Source organism: Kalmanozyma brasiliensis (genome assembly GCF_000497045.1).
Source record: "Kalmanozyma brasiliensis GHG001 unplaced genomic scaffold PSEUBRA_SCAF5, whole genome shotgun sequence".
Classification (NCBI taxonomy): Eukaryota; Fungi; Basidiomycota; class Ustilaginomycetes; order Ustilaginales; genus Kalmanozyma; species Kalmanozyma brasiliensis.
The window spans coordinates 81,144-94,811 of NW_015961988.1; the positions used below are offsets into that span (position 1 = coordinate 81,144).

Here is a 13,668-nt window from a genome sequence, read left to right on the forward strand (position 1 = left end):
GGGTTTGACGGGGCAAGCTGCTCAATAACGCGTTGCCCCCACGCTCCCCGCAATCTGTCTTTCTCCGCAAAAATCAAGGTTGCGGGCTTGAGGAAGGGGGCGCGCGGCTGCCCGATTTGGTCTTGCGTCAGCTGATCGCCCGATTCAGCACTGATTGTCTGTTTCGGGATCGCTCTTCAGATAAAAGCAGACGGGCTCTGCCGTCCACAGTCGTTTCTGCAGCCAAGCCGGTGCTGGAGCGAGGCTGTAGTTCACAGAGGGCAGCAGCTTCGGCGTCTTGACATGCACGTCCAAGAAGGGCATTTTATCGCGCTCGGTGCCAATTGACCGGCTTGGCTTGAGAGCAAAAGCTGCACGACCAAGTCTAGAGCGAACATCGCTCGGCCTCTTCAGCACCCTCGGCAAATCACTGCACTTCTCTTGCTGCTCTGCCCACCCCGCGAGGACAGTAGACTCACGCGAAAACTCGAAAAGACGAGAGGCAGCTGCATCTTCCCATCGCCTTCCTCAACCGAGACGCCAACTTTGCAGCACGCTTGGCGGTCTGATCTTGTCCATCGTTGACCCTTACTGTACTTATGTACTCTCAGAGGGCTTCGCACTGTGTGCGTCCGATGCACTCTGCATGAACGCAGCTTGCGTATTCGAGTGTGTAGCATTTGCGATCTAGGTCGCAGCTGCTCTTGCTTACCCCGCAAAAGGACCATCACGATGGAGCGGAGTAGGATGCTATAGCTCAGAAGCGAGCGCGGTCGTCATCGAAATTGCGGGTCTGAGCGTCGATTCCATCTGAAGCGGAGTATTTGAGGCTCTGGATCAGTCAAATCGGGAACTGACGCGCAACCTTGTTTTCTCCTCACGTAAGGTCCCCTTGAAATCGCACAGACGCGAACAATTTTTTTTACCAGGAAAAGGCAGGGCTTGGCCAGTGCAATCCTGCTTGTCCGAGACGCCGTCACTGCTGATCTGCAGTGGTAACTTTTTCACATCTGGATATCAAAGTGGGATCGCTCGACTGCGCTGTGCAGCCTACTTTTTTCCCACTTTGCTACCGTCACACCTTCGGCTGCTGGCCGACGCTCTCTCACTGTTCTCACGCCTCTGCATCCCATCCATCTTGAGCAGGGGTCCTTGACCGCAGCTCTCTCACTCTTCCACCAACACCCAGCTTCCTCTCGCTTTTCACCCACTCCGCAGCACATCGCCTCGACCCAACCTTCTCCATCGGCCCATCCGACCGCCGCCGTGTACCCTGTTCATCCGTGTTTCTCTCTGTCTCTCTGTTCAGCTCGTGTTCTGTTCTCTCTCTATCTGACCTTGCATCCCCACCATCATCGTCCCCAGGCATCACCTTGTTCCCACGCCTGACTTCATCCACAGCTCGCTTCCTCCGACACCGCGCGCTCGTCCCCCCGCTACATTTGCCCCGATCACTCACCTCCTCTGACCGTCGGTGATCGCGCACTTCAACAGCCTCGACTTCGTCGGCGTAGTAGCACTTCCCTCTTCGCGCCCGCAGACCAGTCCACCAACCATGTACGCCTCTGCTGTCCGAAGGTCCGCCAATTTCACCTTGGCCAATGGTGCCCAGATCCCCAAGCTCGGGTTCGGCACCTGGAAGATGACCAAGGAGCAGGCTACCCCTGCTGTCGCTCACGCTATCAAGACGGGCTACCGCCACATCGACTGCGCTTGGGCTTACCGAAACGAAGACGCCGTCGCCGCCGGTATCAAGAAGTCCGGTGTGCCTCGTGAGCAGTTGTGGATCACCAGCAAGCTTTGGAACAGCTTCCACGACCCAGAGCACGTTGAAAAGGTACGTAGCCTTTACATGGAAGCACTCGCCCTTTAGACTGTCTTACTGACCCCGACCTCGTCTTCCCGTATTGATCGCAAAACAGGCATTGGACGCGACCCTCAAGGACCTTGGCACCGACTACCTCGACTTGTACCTCATGCACTGGCCCGTCGCTTTCCTCAACTCAAAAGGCTCCATGATTCCCTCCATTCGCAGCACCGGTGGTCACCCCGTCGAGAGCACCGACCTTTCGCGTGATTTCATGGCCACCTACCGCGTCATGGAGGAGATGGTCAAGAAGGGCAAGGTTCGCAACATTGGCGTCAGCAACTTCAACATTCGCCGCACTGGCGAGGTCGTCGACGAGTCCAGCATCAAGCCCGTCGTCAACCAGGTCGAGGTCAACCTCGGCGTCCACAACGACGAGCTGCGCAACTACGCTCACGCTCACGGCGTCACCCTCCAGGCCTACTCGCCCTTTGGTTCCAGCCAGAACGTGGCCAAGTACCTCGAGGACGATGTCGTCGTCGACGTTGCGCAGAGGAACAACATCACTCCCGCTCAGGTCTTGCTCGCTTGGACTCTCGGTAGGGACATCATTCCTATCACCAAGAGTGTCACCCCCGAGCGCATCGAAGAGAACTTTGCCACGCTCAACGTCAACTTGCCCGAGGACGAGATCAAGCACCTCTCCAACGAGGCCCTCAGCCGACCCATCGAGCGCACTGTCGACCCTACAGAGGGCTGGGCTGTCACGGACGAAATCTTCGAGGACGGCGTTGATCAGACGCGCGAGATGGAGCTCAAGGGCGGTGCCTACGTGCCCCCTCCCGCTCACGAATCGCCCGCCGAGCACCGTCTCGAGCCCCGCAACGACCCCGAGACCCCCTCGCGCATGTTCCACACCGCCGCCCACCCCCTCGCTTCGTCGTCCGGCAGCAGCCGTCGTCCCACCGCCGTCCAGTTGCAGAAGTCCTTCTTCCGAAGCTTCTCCTCGTCCAGCCGATCCGCCGCTGTCGCCGAGGTCGTCCCACCTAGCGCATCCGAAGCTCCCGCCGTCAGCGAGAGCTCGCTCCTGCGCACCACTTCCCAATCCGCCCTCGCCACCCCCGGTCTCCGCTTCGTCGACGGAGAACAGAGCATCCAGAGAGAAACACAGAAGATGAACATGTACACGGTGCGTAGAATGTCCACATCGACCCAGACTCGAGCTTCCGTTTCCGCCGCCACTTCCCCCATCTCGGTCACCGCCTCGCCCGCGCTTGCTGCCCGCACCAAGGCATCATCCTCGTCGACATCGTCGCGCAAATACCCGGCGAAGAAGTCGTTCCTGTACGAAAAGTACCTTCGCCTGCTGACGGACAGCCAGATGGTGGTGGTGCTGCAGCACAACAACCTCTCTGTCGCCGAGCTGGCCAAGGTGCGTTCGGACATTGCGGCTCTCAAGCTGCCCGAAGGTCAGACGGCCAAGGCGTCGCTGACGGTGGTGCGCGCGGGTCTGATGAAGGCGGTGACGCGCCAGTTGGCTTCGAACCCCGCGATGGAAGCGTTGCAACCGGCACTCAGCGGTCCGATCGCCTTGCTGACGTGCGAAACTCTTACACCTGCGTATCTCAGTGCGCTGTTTAACGTCGTGGACCGCGCATTGGGGCATGTGCCTCCGAGAGCACCGGCGATGGGCGCCAAGTTCCCCGAGACGGCCGTGGCCAACCCGAGACTGGTGCCCCTCGCAGCGGTGTTGGAGGGCAACAGGCTGTTGCAAGTGCCCCAGTCCAGGGATGTGGGCAGGATCGGCAGCCTGGACACCTTGCGCGCCCAGATTGTCGGTCTGCTGAGCAGCCCTGGTCAGCAGCTGGCTGGTGTGCTCAGCCAGGCCAGCGGTCAGCAGCTCGCCATGACGCTCGAGGGCAGGAAGAGGGACCTGGAGGCCAAGCAGTGATTCCCGCATTGCTTCGGGCCATATCCCCCTTTCGCTTTCCGTTCGTCTACACTATTCCCCCTAAGCCAAGACTTGTATAGATTCTCTCCTAGTTCACGTCCATTATAATTAGTTTTCGAGCATCATCGTGCTGTTCGTTCCTTGTTGTACGTGATGAGCATACTGACCCCCAGCCCACGCTCCTCCAACCCTTCTCTGCCTTCTCCTTTTCTCCTCCACCGCCTCCCCATTCTCCCCCCCCCTTTAACGCACGCAGGCGATCCGTGACGCCCAAGCGCACGTCCTCACCTCGGATCCATCCGCGCTCGTCTTTGGCGAAGACGTAGCCTTCGGCGGCGTCTTCCGCTCCACCATGAACCTCTCCACCACCTTTGGCCGGGATCGCGTCTTCAACACGCCGCTCACGGAGCAGGGCATCATCGGCTTTGCCATCGGCCTGGCAGACATGGGCCACACGGCCATCGCCGAGATCCAGTTTGGCGACTACATCTTCCCGGCGTTCGACCAGCTCGTCAACGAAGCGGCAAAGTACAACTACCGCTCGGGGGGCCAGTTCAACGTGGGCAAGCTGACGGTGCGAGCTCCGTGCATGGGTGTGGGCCACGGTGCGCTGTATCACAGTCAGAGCGTGGAGCAGTTCTTCATGGGTGTGCCTGGATTGAAGGTCGTTGTTCCACGCAGTCCGATTCAGGCCAAAGGGTTGCTCAGGGCCAGTGTGGCGGACGACAATCCGGTGGTGTTCCTCGAGCCCAAGATTCTCTACAGGGCAAGCGTCGAGCAGGTCCCCATGGATGATTTCACCCTGCCCCTGTCTCAAGCGGAGATCGTGCGACCGGGTAACGACCTAACGCTCATCTCATGGGGCGCACCTCTCTACGCATGCGAAGAAGCCCTTGCGCTGCTCGCCAACCCACCTGCCTCCATCGCCCAGCACTTCCCTTCGAGCATCCGAGGCGCCAACGTGGAACTCATCGACCTCCGTACCATTCTGCCATGGGACCGCGAAACCGTGATCAAATCCGTCGCCAAAACCGGTCGATGCGTCATCGTCCACGAAGCCCCCGTGACCGCCGGCGTCGGCGCCGAAATCGCCGCCGAAGTCCAGAAGAACTGCTTCTTGAACCTTGAAGCTCCCATCACCCGCGTCGGTGGGTGGGACACACCCTTCCCGCACGTCGGCGAGCTCTTTTACAAACCCGAGGCCGTTAGGATCGCCGATGCCCTGGTCAAGTGTCTGACCTTTTAGAATGCAATGCATGTACAGGTTTTGAATGAACTCGCACAGCGTGTTGTGTGCTGTGCGAGCTGACCTTGATGCGTCGTTCCGAGTGGTTGCGATGGGTACAAGTACAAGTGGGAACCGCTCCTGCCGGATCCTTCACAGATTGAACACCCTTACCGTGCCCACCTCCTTCTGTTCGTCGCCCGCATATGCCAGCACGTACTTGCTCGGATGCCAAGCCAGCGTATTGATCATGCTCCCCTGTCCCAACATCACCTTGTGCACCGTATCCCCTTCGCCATCGCGTCCCACACTCGGACACGTTGCATTGATCGAAATAAACGGGTCCTCTCCTCCAGCAGCAAGGAGCTCACCATCGAAGCTGAACCCAATCGCTCTTGCTGGAAACGCCAGACTGGTAATCATCTTGACGCTGAACCATTCCCTACAATCCCAAAGACTCACCATGGAGTCGCTCGAGGCGGTGGCGACGAAGCGCGAAAGGGGTTCGTGTTGGATGCAAAACACGTTTGCTGTATGGGCTGAATGCGAGTGGACCCTCTTATAGTCGGATGTTTGATGGAGGTGGACGCTTCCACTCCCACTCGAAAGGAGCAGTAGTGAACCGTCGGGGGAGAAGGAAAGCTCATTGATCTCCTCTCCACTCGCCCTGATCGTCATCTCGGTCCAGCTCCCATCCCCTGCAGGTGGGGTGGTGCGTCTCGAGCAAACCGTATGAACAACCTTGTTCGAGGAGATATCGATGATCGACACGGTATCCGTCTTATCCCCCACGGCTACGACCTCGCCGTTCGGGTGGTAGGCAATGTTGATATTTGCCCCTGGCGTAACCACCGTCGCTGTCTCGCCGCGCGTTCTTGCATCCCACAACCGCACGGACCGATCTCCACTCGCACTAGCGAGCACCTCCGGGTGGGTAGGATGCCAACAGAGCTGGTCGACCGACTCAGTGTGTCCCCGGAGCTCGGTCGATGCGCGATGGTCGATAGAGCGTTCAGGCACCCACACGCGGATCAACCGGTCCGCACCACAGGTGGCCAGCTTGCGCCCGTCAATGGACCAATTGACGCACCGCACGGACGAGCGATGCCCAGAGCGAAGATCCTTCGTTTTGAGACTGGGGAAGGTCGGCAGGTGGATCTGGCGGTCGGAGAACGAGGCGGCTGTGGAGGGTGGAAGGCCATTTTTGGACGACGACGCGGTCGAAGAAGGGTATAGCGAGAGCGACATCGTGAACGGCGCACGACGGGTATCCGCGTGGGTACAGAGGGATGCGACCGGGCTGGATGTGGACGAGCGAGGAGGTACGGATGAGGAGAAGCAAGGGTCCTTAAAGCCTCCACTCGCCGCTGTCACGTGTAAGATCTTCTTCCCGTGCGAGAAACCACGCAAAAACGTGGCCAGAAGAACGTCAAAGATGCACTGTTCAGCTCGAAACAACACTTTTTTTTTCTCTTTAGGTGTGGGTGGGCCTGTCTGTGCGGCCTTCTTCTGCGCTGCTTCTGCCCGAAGAACCGGCGTGTGGCACCACACATACAAGCATGCGGCGTTGGAGTGGCACCGAACTGGCGCTGGTCGTGCTGTTGATTGCTTCGGTGTTGTTCCACTTTCGCAGCTCCACTTTCCTCCCACCACCACCACCATCACCTGTTGATTCACCACAAACGACATCTTTCACCATGGAGCAGAGTAAGCACCGTCGCAACCCCACCGCCCTCCTCCTCCTCTATCCGATGCTGACCTGTTCTTTCCCATCTGCGCCTTGCTAGCCTACATCATGATCAAGCCGGACGGCGTGCAGCGCGGCATTGTGGGCGAGATCATCCGTCGATTCGAGAACCGCGGTTACAAGATCGCCGCTCTCAAAATGACCCACGCTTCCGAGGAGCACCTCGAGAAGCACTACAAGGACCTTAAGGGCAAGAAGTTCTTCCCCGGTCTCATCAAGTACATGGCCTCGGGTCCCGTCGTCTGCATCGTCTTCGAGGGCAAGGACGCCGTCAAGACCGGTCGCGTTCTGCTCGGCGCCACCAACCCGCTCGACTCGGCCCCCGGCACCATCCGCGGCGATTTTGCGATTGATGTCGGCCGCAACGTCTGCCACGGCTCCGACTCCGTCGAGAGCGCCAAGGCTGAGATCGCGCTTTGGTTCGGCGAACAGGACGCCACCATCAACTACACCCGCGCTGTCGACTCGTGGATCTACGAGTAAACGTGCGTTCCTCGCTTGCACTAGCGCTGCTAGACAGTAATACGACTTCGTTCGATACATTCAGCCATCGTCTGTGACCGCCAACATGGACCCGCGCCGGATTGCTCGCAGTGAATGAGGATGCACGTTCGATTTGGTATTGCGTTCGGACCACAAGGTATATGACTCGCTCGAACCGTGCTTGGTAACAGTAGCGTCTCGGTATCAATGGCGTCTTGGATGACTGGTTCTGGTGTCGACTCAGAATGAGGCCTGACCCGAGGATGATCGGCGTCTGGGTAGTGGAACGGAAAGTTGGTATCTAGAGAACGATCGGAGGTCCTCTTCTGGGATGTTCAACGGTGAATGAGAGCGCCGGTGGTGAGTAGAGCGTCGGCTCCTCGGTCCTGGCTGATTCTGCTGCGGCTGCCTAGATGATGCTGCGAATATCCATGACGGATCGCGAGGCAACCTGAGCCTCCTCTTTGTCCTCATATTCGTCGTCTGCGTCCTGCACCATGTCCACGTCGTGGTTTGGAGCGTTGTCGGCAGCGAGGAGCAGGCGTGTGCTTCGTCGGTGGCTCGAAGTCCAACCCGTGTGCGTTGCGTGATCGCGCTTCTGGTTGGGTCGATTCGACGTGCCAGCACTCCTGACCCTGTTGGTGTTGGCCGAAGGCAGCCCCGACGTCGAACGAGAGACAGCACCTGTACCGCCACTCTTCTTCTTGCTGCTCCCAACCTCCGCCGCCGGCGCGTAGTGCACCTTGGATCGGCCCCTCACCGTGATCGGATGACTGGTCAGACTCGCCACTTCGACTCCAGCAGCAACACTGAGCGGCCCCTGCTTCGGGTACGCCAGCAACGTCAATTTGAGCGCGTAGAATTGCTGACTAGCCGCACCGCGCTGACCGTTGTTCATTGTCGCCGAGCGGATCTGCACCCTGCGAAACGCGGCGATGGTGCCCGTTCTGACAGCAGCCTGCTCATTAGCCGAAGCGTCTTTCGCCAGTCTGCCTCCGCTACGCAACTCGACAGGCTGAACAGGCTCGCGAGGACCTCGCTCTCGAGCGGGTCCAAATTGAATCAGAGGCACGAGACCCTGACGACCCCTTTGTAGTCGACCGTCCTCGTTGATGACGTGCGCCGTCATGTGCACAGCAAAGCGTTCGACCACGAAGGCGGGACGACCGGCGGGTGCGCAGATCACATCGCCTTGCAGCGCATCTCGACGTCGACCTTGCTCGTCCTCGAGGTGGAAGGAGACGTCGATCTTGAGGTAGTTGCGACGATAGCAAGCCCACTTTCCGTCGACAACGCTGAAGCAGTGGTGAGAGGTCGAGTCGAGCTTGCAGAAGAGTCTGATGCATGGCGATGCGAGAGAGAAGAGGGTCAGCTGACGTTCATCAAGCCGATGTCCAAGTATCGGCGTGGACTCACTTTGTGGAGGCATCATGGCGACCTACTTTGGTCGCGAGAGGGAGGATTGACTTGAATTCGGCGAAGATCTCTCCGGTGCGGCCTTCCTGGGGCACATCCGACTCTGCCGTCTGATGCCGTCCCTCTGGAGTATCTCGGTGAAGGGCGGTGGTGCGTGCCGACATGGAAGGACCCGCAAGAGGCTCCTCGGATTCCTCCTCCTCGCTGTCGCTGGTCATGTCGGCAAAGGGCGACATGGCACGGAGGACTGGCATGCTGTACAGGTAGCTGTCGCTGCTACTCTTCGACAGCTGCGTGGTCTTGGCAGGCGATGCGTGTGCCGGTTTGGCAAGATCGTCGTGCTTTAGTGCTGGAAGGGCAAGCGTGGAGTTGTTGCTAGTGGCGTTGAGGTTGTGCCGATGAGCAAGAGGGAAGGCAGGCAGCGAATCATCGCTGCTCGTTGGCGAGATAGTAATGGAAGAGGTTTCGGACATGGCCATGGGCGAGCGGGTCAAGACACGGGATCCACCTTTTTTTGGGGAGTCGAGAAAGTTGGTGCTGCCGCCGCCATGTTGGCCGAGGTAGAAGTCAGCCTCGCTGCGCAGAGAAAGACGACGGGGAGTCGAGCCTCCGTGATCATCGAATTGCATCAGCTCGGCTGGGAAGGGTGCTGGCTCCAGGAAGAGTCCGAGAGCATTGCCGGGCAGAGCGAGGTGGGACGAAGGCAGGTGCGATGCGTTCGCTTCGAACGTGCGCACGCTGTCTGCTGTTCCAGTCTTGCTTGGAGAGTCGAGATACTGTCCCGACGTCGACCGAGGAGGAGTGAGGAGACTGGCACGGCTTGAGAAGTAGCTGGAGCTCGCGACCTCTGCGGAGTCGTCCTGTTCGGATGTAGACCGGATCGAGCTCGTCGGAGTCCGGGGAATGCTGCAAGTTGTACAAGAGAGCATCGTCGCGAGATAGAGGAGGTCAGTACAATGCTTAAGTCATGAGGCAGAGGAGACTGTCACTGAGCCTACCGCGCGGAAGACCACAGGGCTACGTCATGCGCATCGCGACGAAGACTGGAAAGTGCTAATTGCTCGCTGGACCTTCTTGCTGGAGTCGAGACAAAGTAAGGATTGTGCCTGAATTCTGCTTTGTGGCGAGTCGAGGGAAAGGAACCGAGAGGAGAGGAACGAAGAGGTCCAAAGCGGCTTGGCGAATGATGGCCTGACAAGGGCGGCAGGATGAGTCGGCCAGAATCGTCCAAAGTGAGAGCTCTGGGCTTGGTGGGCAACCAGACCTTGTGGGATGGCGTGAACTCGCCACCGGTCTTGATCGTGTTGTGAGAGGTAGACAAGCTCTTTTGGTGCTGTGCTCCCCGAGAAGATCGTGGAGAGGATGGCACCGCGTTGGACACGATGGCCTGACTCGCGCTCTCAGACACGGCGGACTCGTCCATGATGCGAGGTGACGGTAAGGGGAATGGCGGGAGCTTGGACAGCTTGCGGGCCTTCCGAGTGGAGAGGGTTGGCGAGTCTAGCCAGTCGGTGCTTCCGTCTAGTCGATAGATCAGATCAGATCGAGGAATGAAGTTGCAGCCTGGCGTATGTGGTGTGACCGGCTGAGACGAAATTCGCTGGCTTGCGTGTGAACGTGAAGAGCACGGAGGGGTGAAAAGCAGGATGGGCTTCCAGTCGTAGTGGCCAGGATCCAAGGGATGGAGGCTATGGCATGGAGTCGGAGGCGGCGAGACTAGACTGGTTGGGGGAACTGGAGTCGGATACTGTTGCTTGACCAAGGAATGAGCGATGGCGTTCTGGGAGGAGGAAGGTCTCTCGAGAGTCGAAAGGGAAGGACGAGCGATGGATCTGTGAGAGGTATCTGTGATCGGTAGCGACGAGCAGTCCTGTGTAAGACGAGAAGGACGACGGTGAGGTGAGGGGAAAGGCGGTGAAGTTGGCAGAGGGAGAGGCCTGTCCTTATAGTTGGGCGCTGGGCCGAGCATCTCGGTGGGCGTTGCTTCGTCAGCAGGCATCGAGGGCGGATTCATGCCCAGCCTAGCAGGAGCAAGGGGCCAAAAGACGGGTGACTGGTCGAAGCGGGAGGTCCGTCTCGCTGTGTTAAGGAAGGATCACAAGTCACTGAGGCGAGCAGGAGCAAACGTTGCTGGTCGGGATATGGGACGGAAACTGGTTGTCAAAGGAGAAGGAACGAAGAAAGCAACGTCGCCGGTATCGTCGAGTCTCGGTCTGAGCCGTGTATGAGCTGAATCTTCGTTCGTGTTCGGGCTTGTGCCTGTGTCGGCTCGAAGCTTTTCTCACTTCTTTGAGTGTCACCGGTGTCGTTGCAACGAGGACTTGAACAGCTCCAGTGCGTAAAAGCTTGGTCTTTTTGACGGATGATGCGGACAAGTGATCCTTCTCTACGTCAGTGAAGCTTAGACAAGAAGCGGTTCCTCTGTTCTTTGAACGGACTTTCTGCTTGCCGACGGATCAGATCAAGCAGCATGAATTTTCGCACCAAGCAGAGCGTGAGAAAGAAAGGCAATCAGCTTCCTTGCTTGTTTGCACCGACGACTGTCCACTTGCTACTCAGAAGAGCAGAGGAAGAACAAAACCAGCAGCACCCGAGTCGGCTTATCTCCGATGAGTGATCCTGCTGATTTGTTTCTTCAGGAGGAGAAGGAGAGGAAGGAGGCTCGAGCGCTTTGTCGCCACTCAGCTGCCCAAAAATGCACGCGAGCAGTGTCAACCCAGAAGCGAGAGAAGGGACGTACCGCAAATTTCACTTGGACTCCACGAACCGACGGAGCGGTCCAAGCGCCTGGCCAAGGCAAGCGACAGGGAGACTAGTTCGGAGGAAGGCGCTGAGAATCGCCAAGAGAAACAGATCAGCCCGTCGAACTTGGTCTTGTCGAGAAGCGAGTCCTTGTTGCGCCCAGTTGACAGCTCGATTGCGGTCCCACGTTAGGCGACGATGAGCCGTCACTGGGTGTGCGAGAAAGAGAAGGTCGGCTCGAATGATCGTTGGTAAAGAGCGAATATGGGCGGCAGACTGGAGCAGCCGACTTTCTGGATGATGCCGTTTCGAGTCGCAAAAAGGGTCTCGACCTGGAGCTCGGGCGCAAGAATGTGGCGCGCAAAGCCGTCTTCGAGGATGGACCGCTCCGCTCGCTTCCACAGCCTCGTGAAGAATCGAAGCTGTTGATCGCGAAGCTGCTTATCAGTCGGAAGGAGGGCAACACCCGTGATTCGGTTGCGGTCCCGTCGCAGCCAAGTTTCTTGTCGCAGATCTTCCGACGACAAATGGGGAGCTCGCCTCTCTCTCCTTCTTCCGACTGCGATGCGGCTGGTCGAGAGAGACAAGTTGTGAGTGCCGGGCTATGAAGAAGAAGCGAGAGTGTGCTGAAGTAACAGTGGAGAAGTTGTTCCCACGCTTGGGTCCAATGAGTGTCGAAACGTATGTCAAGGTATCGGAAGAGCGGTAGTGGGTGCAAACGAAGGACGGAGAAGGGCGAGAAGAGCATCCAGATTTGGTCCCTTTTTGTCTGCTGCAAGGGTTTGCAGCGGCCTCGCTTCGAGGCTCGAACTGCTTTCTTCCTCGGACCGCTGCCGCTGTACCTGTCCTTTTGCGAAAAGGTTCGGTGGTAGGCGGAAGCAGCCGACCGTAAGCGAGCGATTGTAATCGTCGCAAGGAGACTGGTGAGCTGCCTCTCCGAATTTTAACCAGCCTGTCTCTTGTCGCAGTCTCTGGAGAGGAGGGTCTCGACCCTCTTTCCGTCGGAACAAGCCTTCTTTGCGCAAGAGCATCGAATGCTCTTGTGATTGGGCCAGTGATAGCTCAACGGCAGAGTCAGAGCGACGATTGCACAGTCGGCACGTCCGTCAGAGCAGAGTCGAGCGGCCAGAATACGAACAAGGGGCGCGGTTCTTTGTCCACTGTGGCAAAGTTTGCTCCAGCAACTCACGTACAGTAGAAGTCGCAAGACAGCTTCCGAGGGTGGCAATGCACAATCCCCGGCGTCGTTCCATTGCGCCTGTGTTGAACATCGTTCCTCGTCAAGAGTCAAGACGAAGCAAACGGACAGTGTGCTCGGATTTCGCCGCGTTTATTTCACGACGGATGGTTACAGCGCGCCGACGTTTCCAGAGCGCACATCTTGGCTAAACCAAGCGTCCCCTTTTTCTCGTAAATGCACCAAGCTTGAGCTTGTCGCTGGCTCAGCTTCCCTCTGCCAAGCGAAGGACGAGCCAGCATGCCAGCTTCAAGACTCTCCTCCAACTCCATCGCCACGCTATCCACAATCCAAGCTTCAAGCTCTGCACGGCCCTCTACGCAGACCCAATGTGGTGTGACTTCTCACGAGGCCGCAAAGGCGCACAACGAGGATGAATTAGTCAACGATAGTAGAGCTTTCCAAACTTGGTATGATCAGCACACCGACACGGGCGGAGACGAGAGCCGATCTCTGAGCCAGTTGGCATCGTTCATAAGCTAGATCGTGAACAAGAAGCCAATTTAGAGATCTTGCACGCCGCACAAGCTCGATGACCGCCCCTACAGACACGGACCGGCAGTCGACCTCGACTTTCTTGCTCTCGATGACACCTTTCAAGTCGCAGCAACAAAGAGGCTCAAGAGGTCTGCTGTCACGACGAGACATTCGCTCAACTTCTTACTGTCGAGTTTTGTCTTCGACGGCCAAGATTAGAGCAAATACGCCTCCAAACCTCCCGCAAGAAGCTTGCGTCAAGATTGCGCCATCATCTACGGCTTTTAGGTTCAACCTTAGGTCAGATCCAAGACCGGTGAGTGTAAGACTAAATTAAGATCCGGGCTGCCCGCTGCCGGCTGTTGCTTGCCCAGCACAAACTTAACCCACATCAATTGGTCGTGGAGACGAACGTCGAGAAACTCAAATGTGCGCTTCGAGAACACGCTTGCGCCCACATGCGCCTAGGAGTGCATGCATTAGGTTTTGGGGTGCTGTCAAAACCCTCATCAAGACAAGTCCGCTGCGCAACCAAGCGGCCCATCTGCAACCTTGCGCCCTCTTGCACCGGCATACGGTCCAGATTGCAGCCGCTCGCATCTTC

At 58.1% G+C, this 13,668-nt stretch overlaps 4 protein-coding genes across 4 annotated transcripts; 2 read left to right on the forward strand and 2 right to left on the reverse strand.

Moving 5' to 3' along the window:
• Positions 1-1,534: 1,534 nt before the first annotated feature.
• On the forward strand, positions 1,535-4,983 carry PSEUBRA_005093 (Transketolase-like, pyrimidine-binding domain protein; the record flags this gene model as incomplete). Its single annotated transcript, XM_016438540.1, has 4 exons — positions 1,535-1,816; positions 1,902-3,733; positions 3,850-3,883; positions 3,994-4,983. 4 exons carry the CDS (start codon positions 1,535-1,537, stop codon positions 4,981-4,983), a joined length of 3,138 nt encoding a protein of 1,045 aa, XP_016290405.1.
• Positions 4,984-5,115: 132 nt separating this feature from the next.
• Positions 5,116-6,210, reverse strand: PSEUBRA_005094 (WD40 repeat; the record flags this gene model as incomplete). Its single annotated transcript, XM_016438554.2, has 1 exon — positions 5,116-6,210. The coding sequence occupies one exon, from the start codon at positions 6,208-6,210 to the stop codon at positions 5,116-5,118; it is 1,095 nt and encodes a 364-aa protein (XP_016290406.2).
• A 449-nt stretch (positions 6,211-6,659) lies between these two features.
• Positions 6,660-7,192, forward strand: PSEUBRA_005095 (Nucleoside diphosphate kinase; the record flags this gene model as incomplete). The annotated part of the gene is made up of 2 exons (XM_016438546.1): positions 6,660-6,669; positions 6,750-7,192. The coding sequence occupies 2 exons, from the start codon at positions 6,660-6,662 to the stop codon at positions 7,190-7,192; spliced, it is 453 nt and encodes a 150-aa protein (XP_016290407.1).
• A 409-nt stretch (positions 7,193-7,601) lies between these two features.
• On the reverse strand, positions 7,602-10,031 carry PSEUBRA_005096 (NDT80 DNA-binding domain protein; the record flags this gene model as incomplete). The annotated part of the gene is made up of 3 exons (XM_059465519.1): positions 7,602-8,529; positions 8,609-9,514; positions 9,607-10,031. 3 exons carry the CDS (start codon positions 10,029-10,031, stop codon positions 7,602-7,604), a joined length of 2,259 nt encoding a protein of 752 aa, XP_059320408.1.
• Between the last annotated feature and the right edge of the window lie 3,637 nt (positions 10,032-13,668).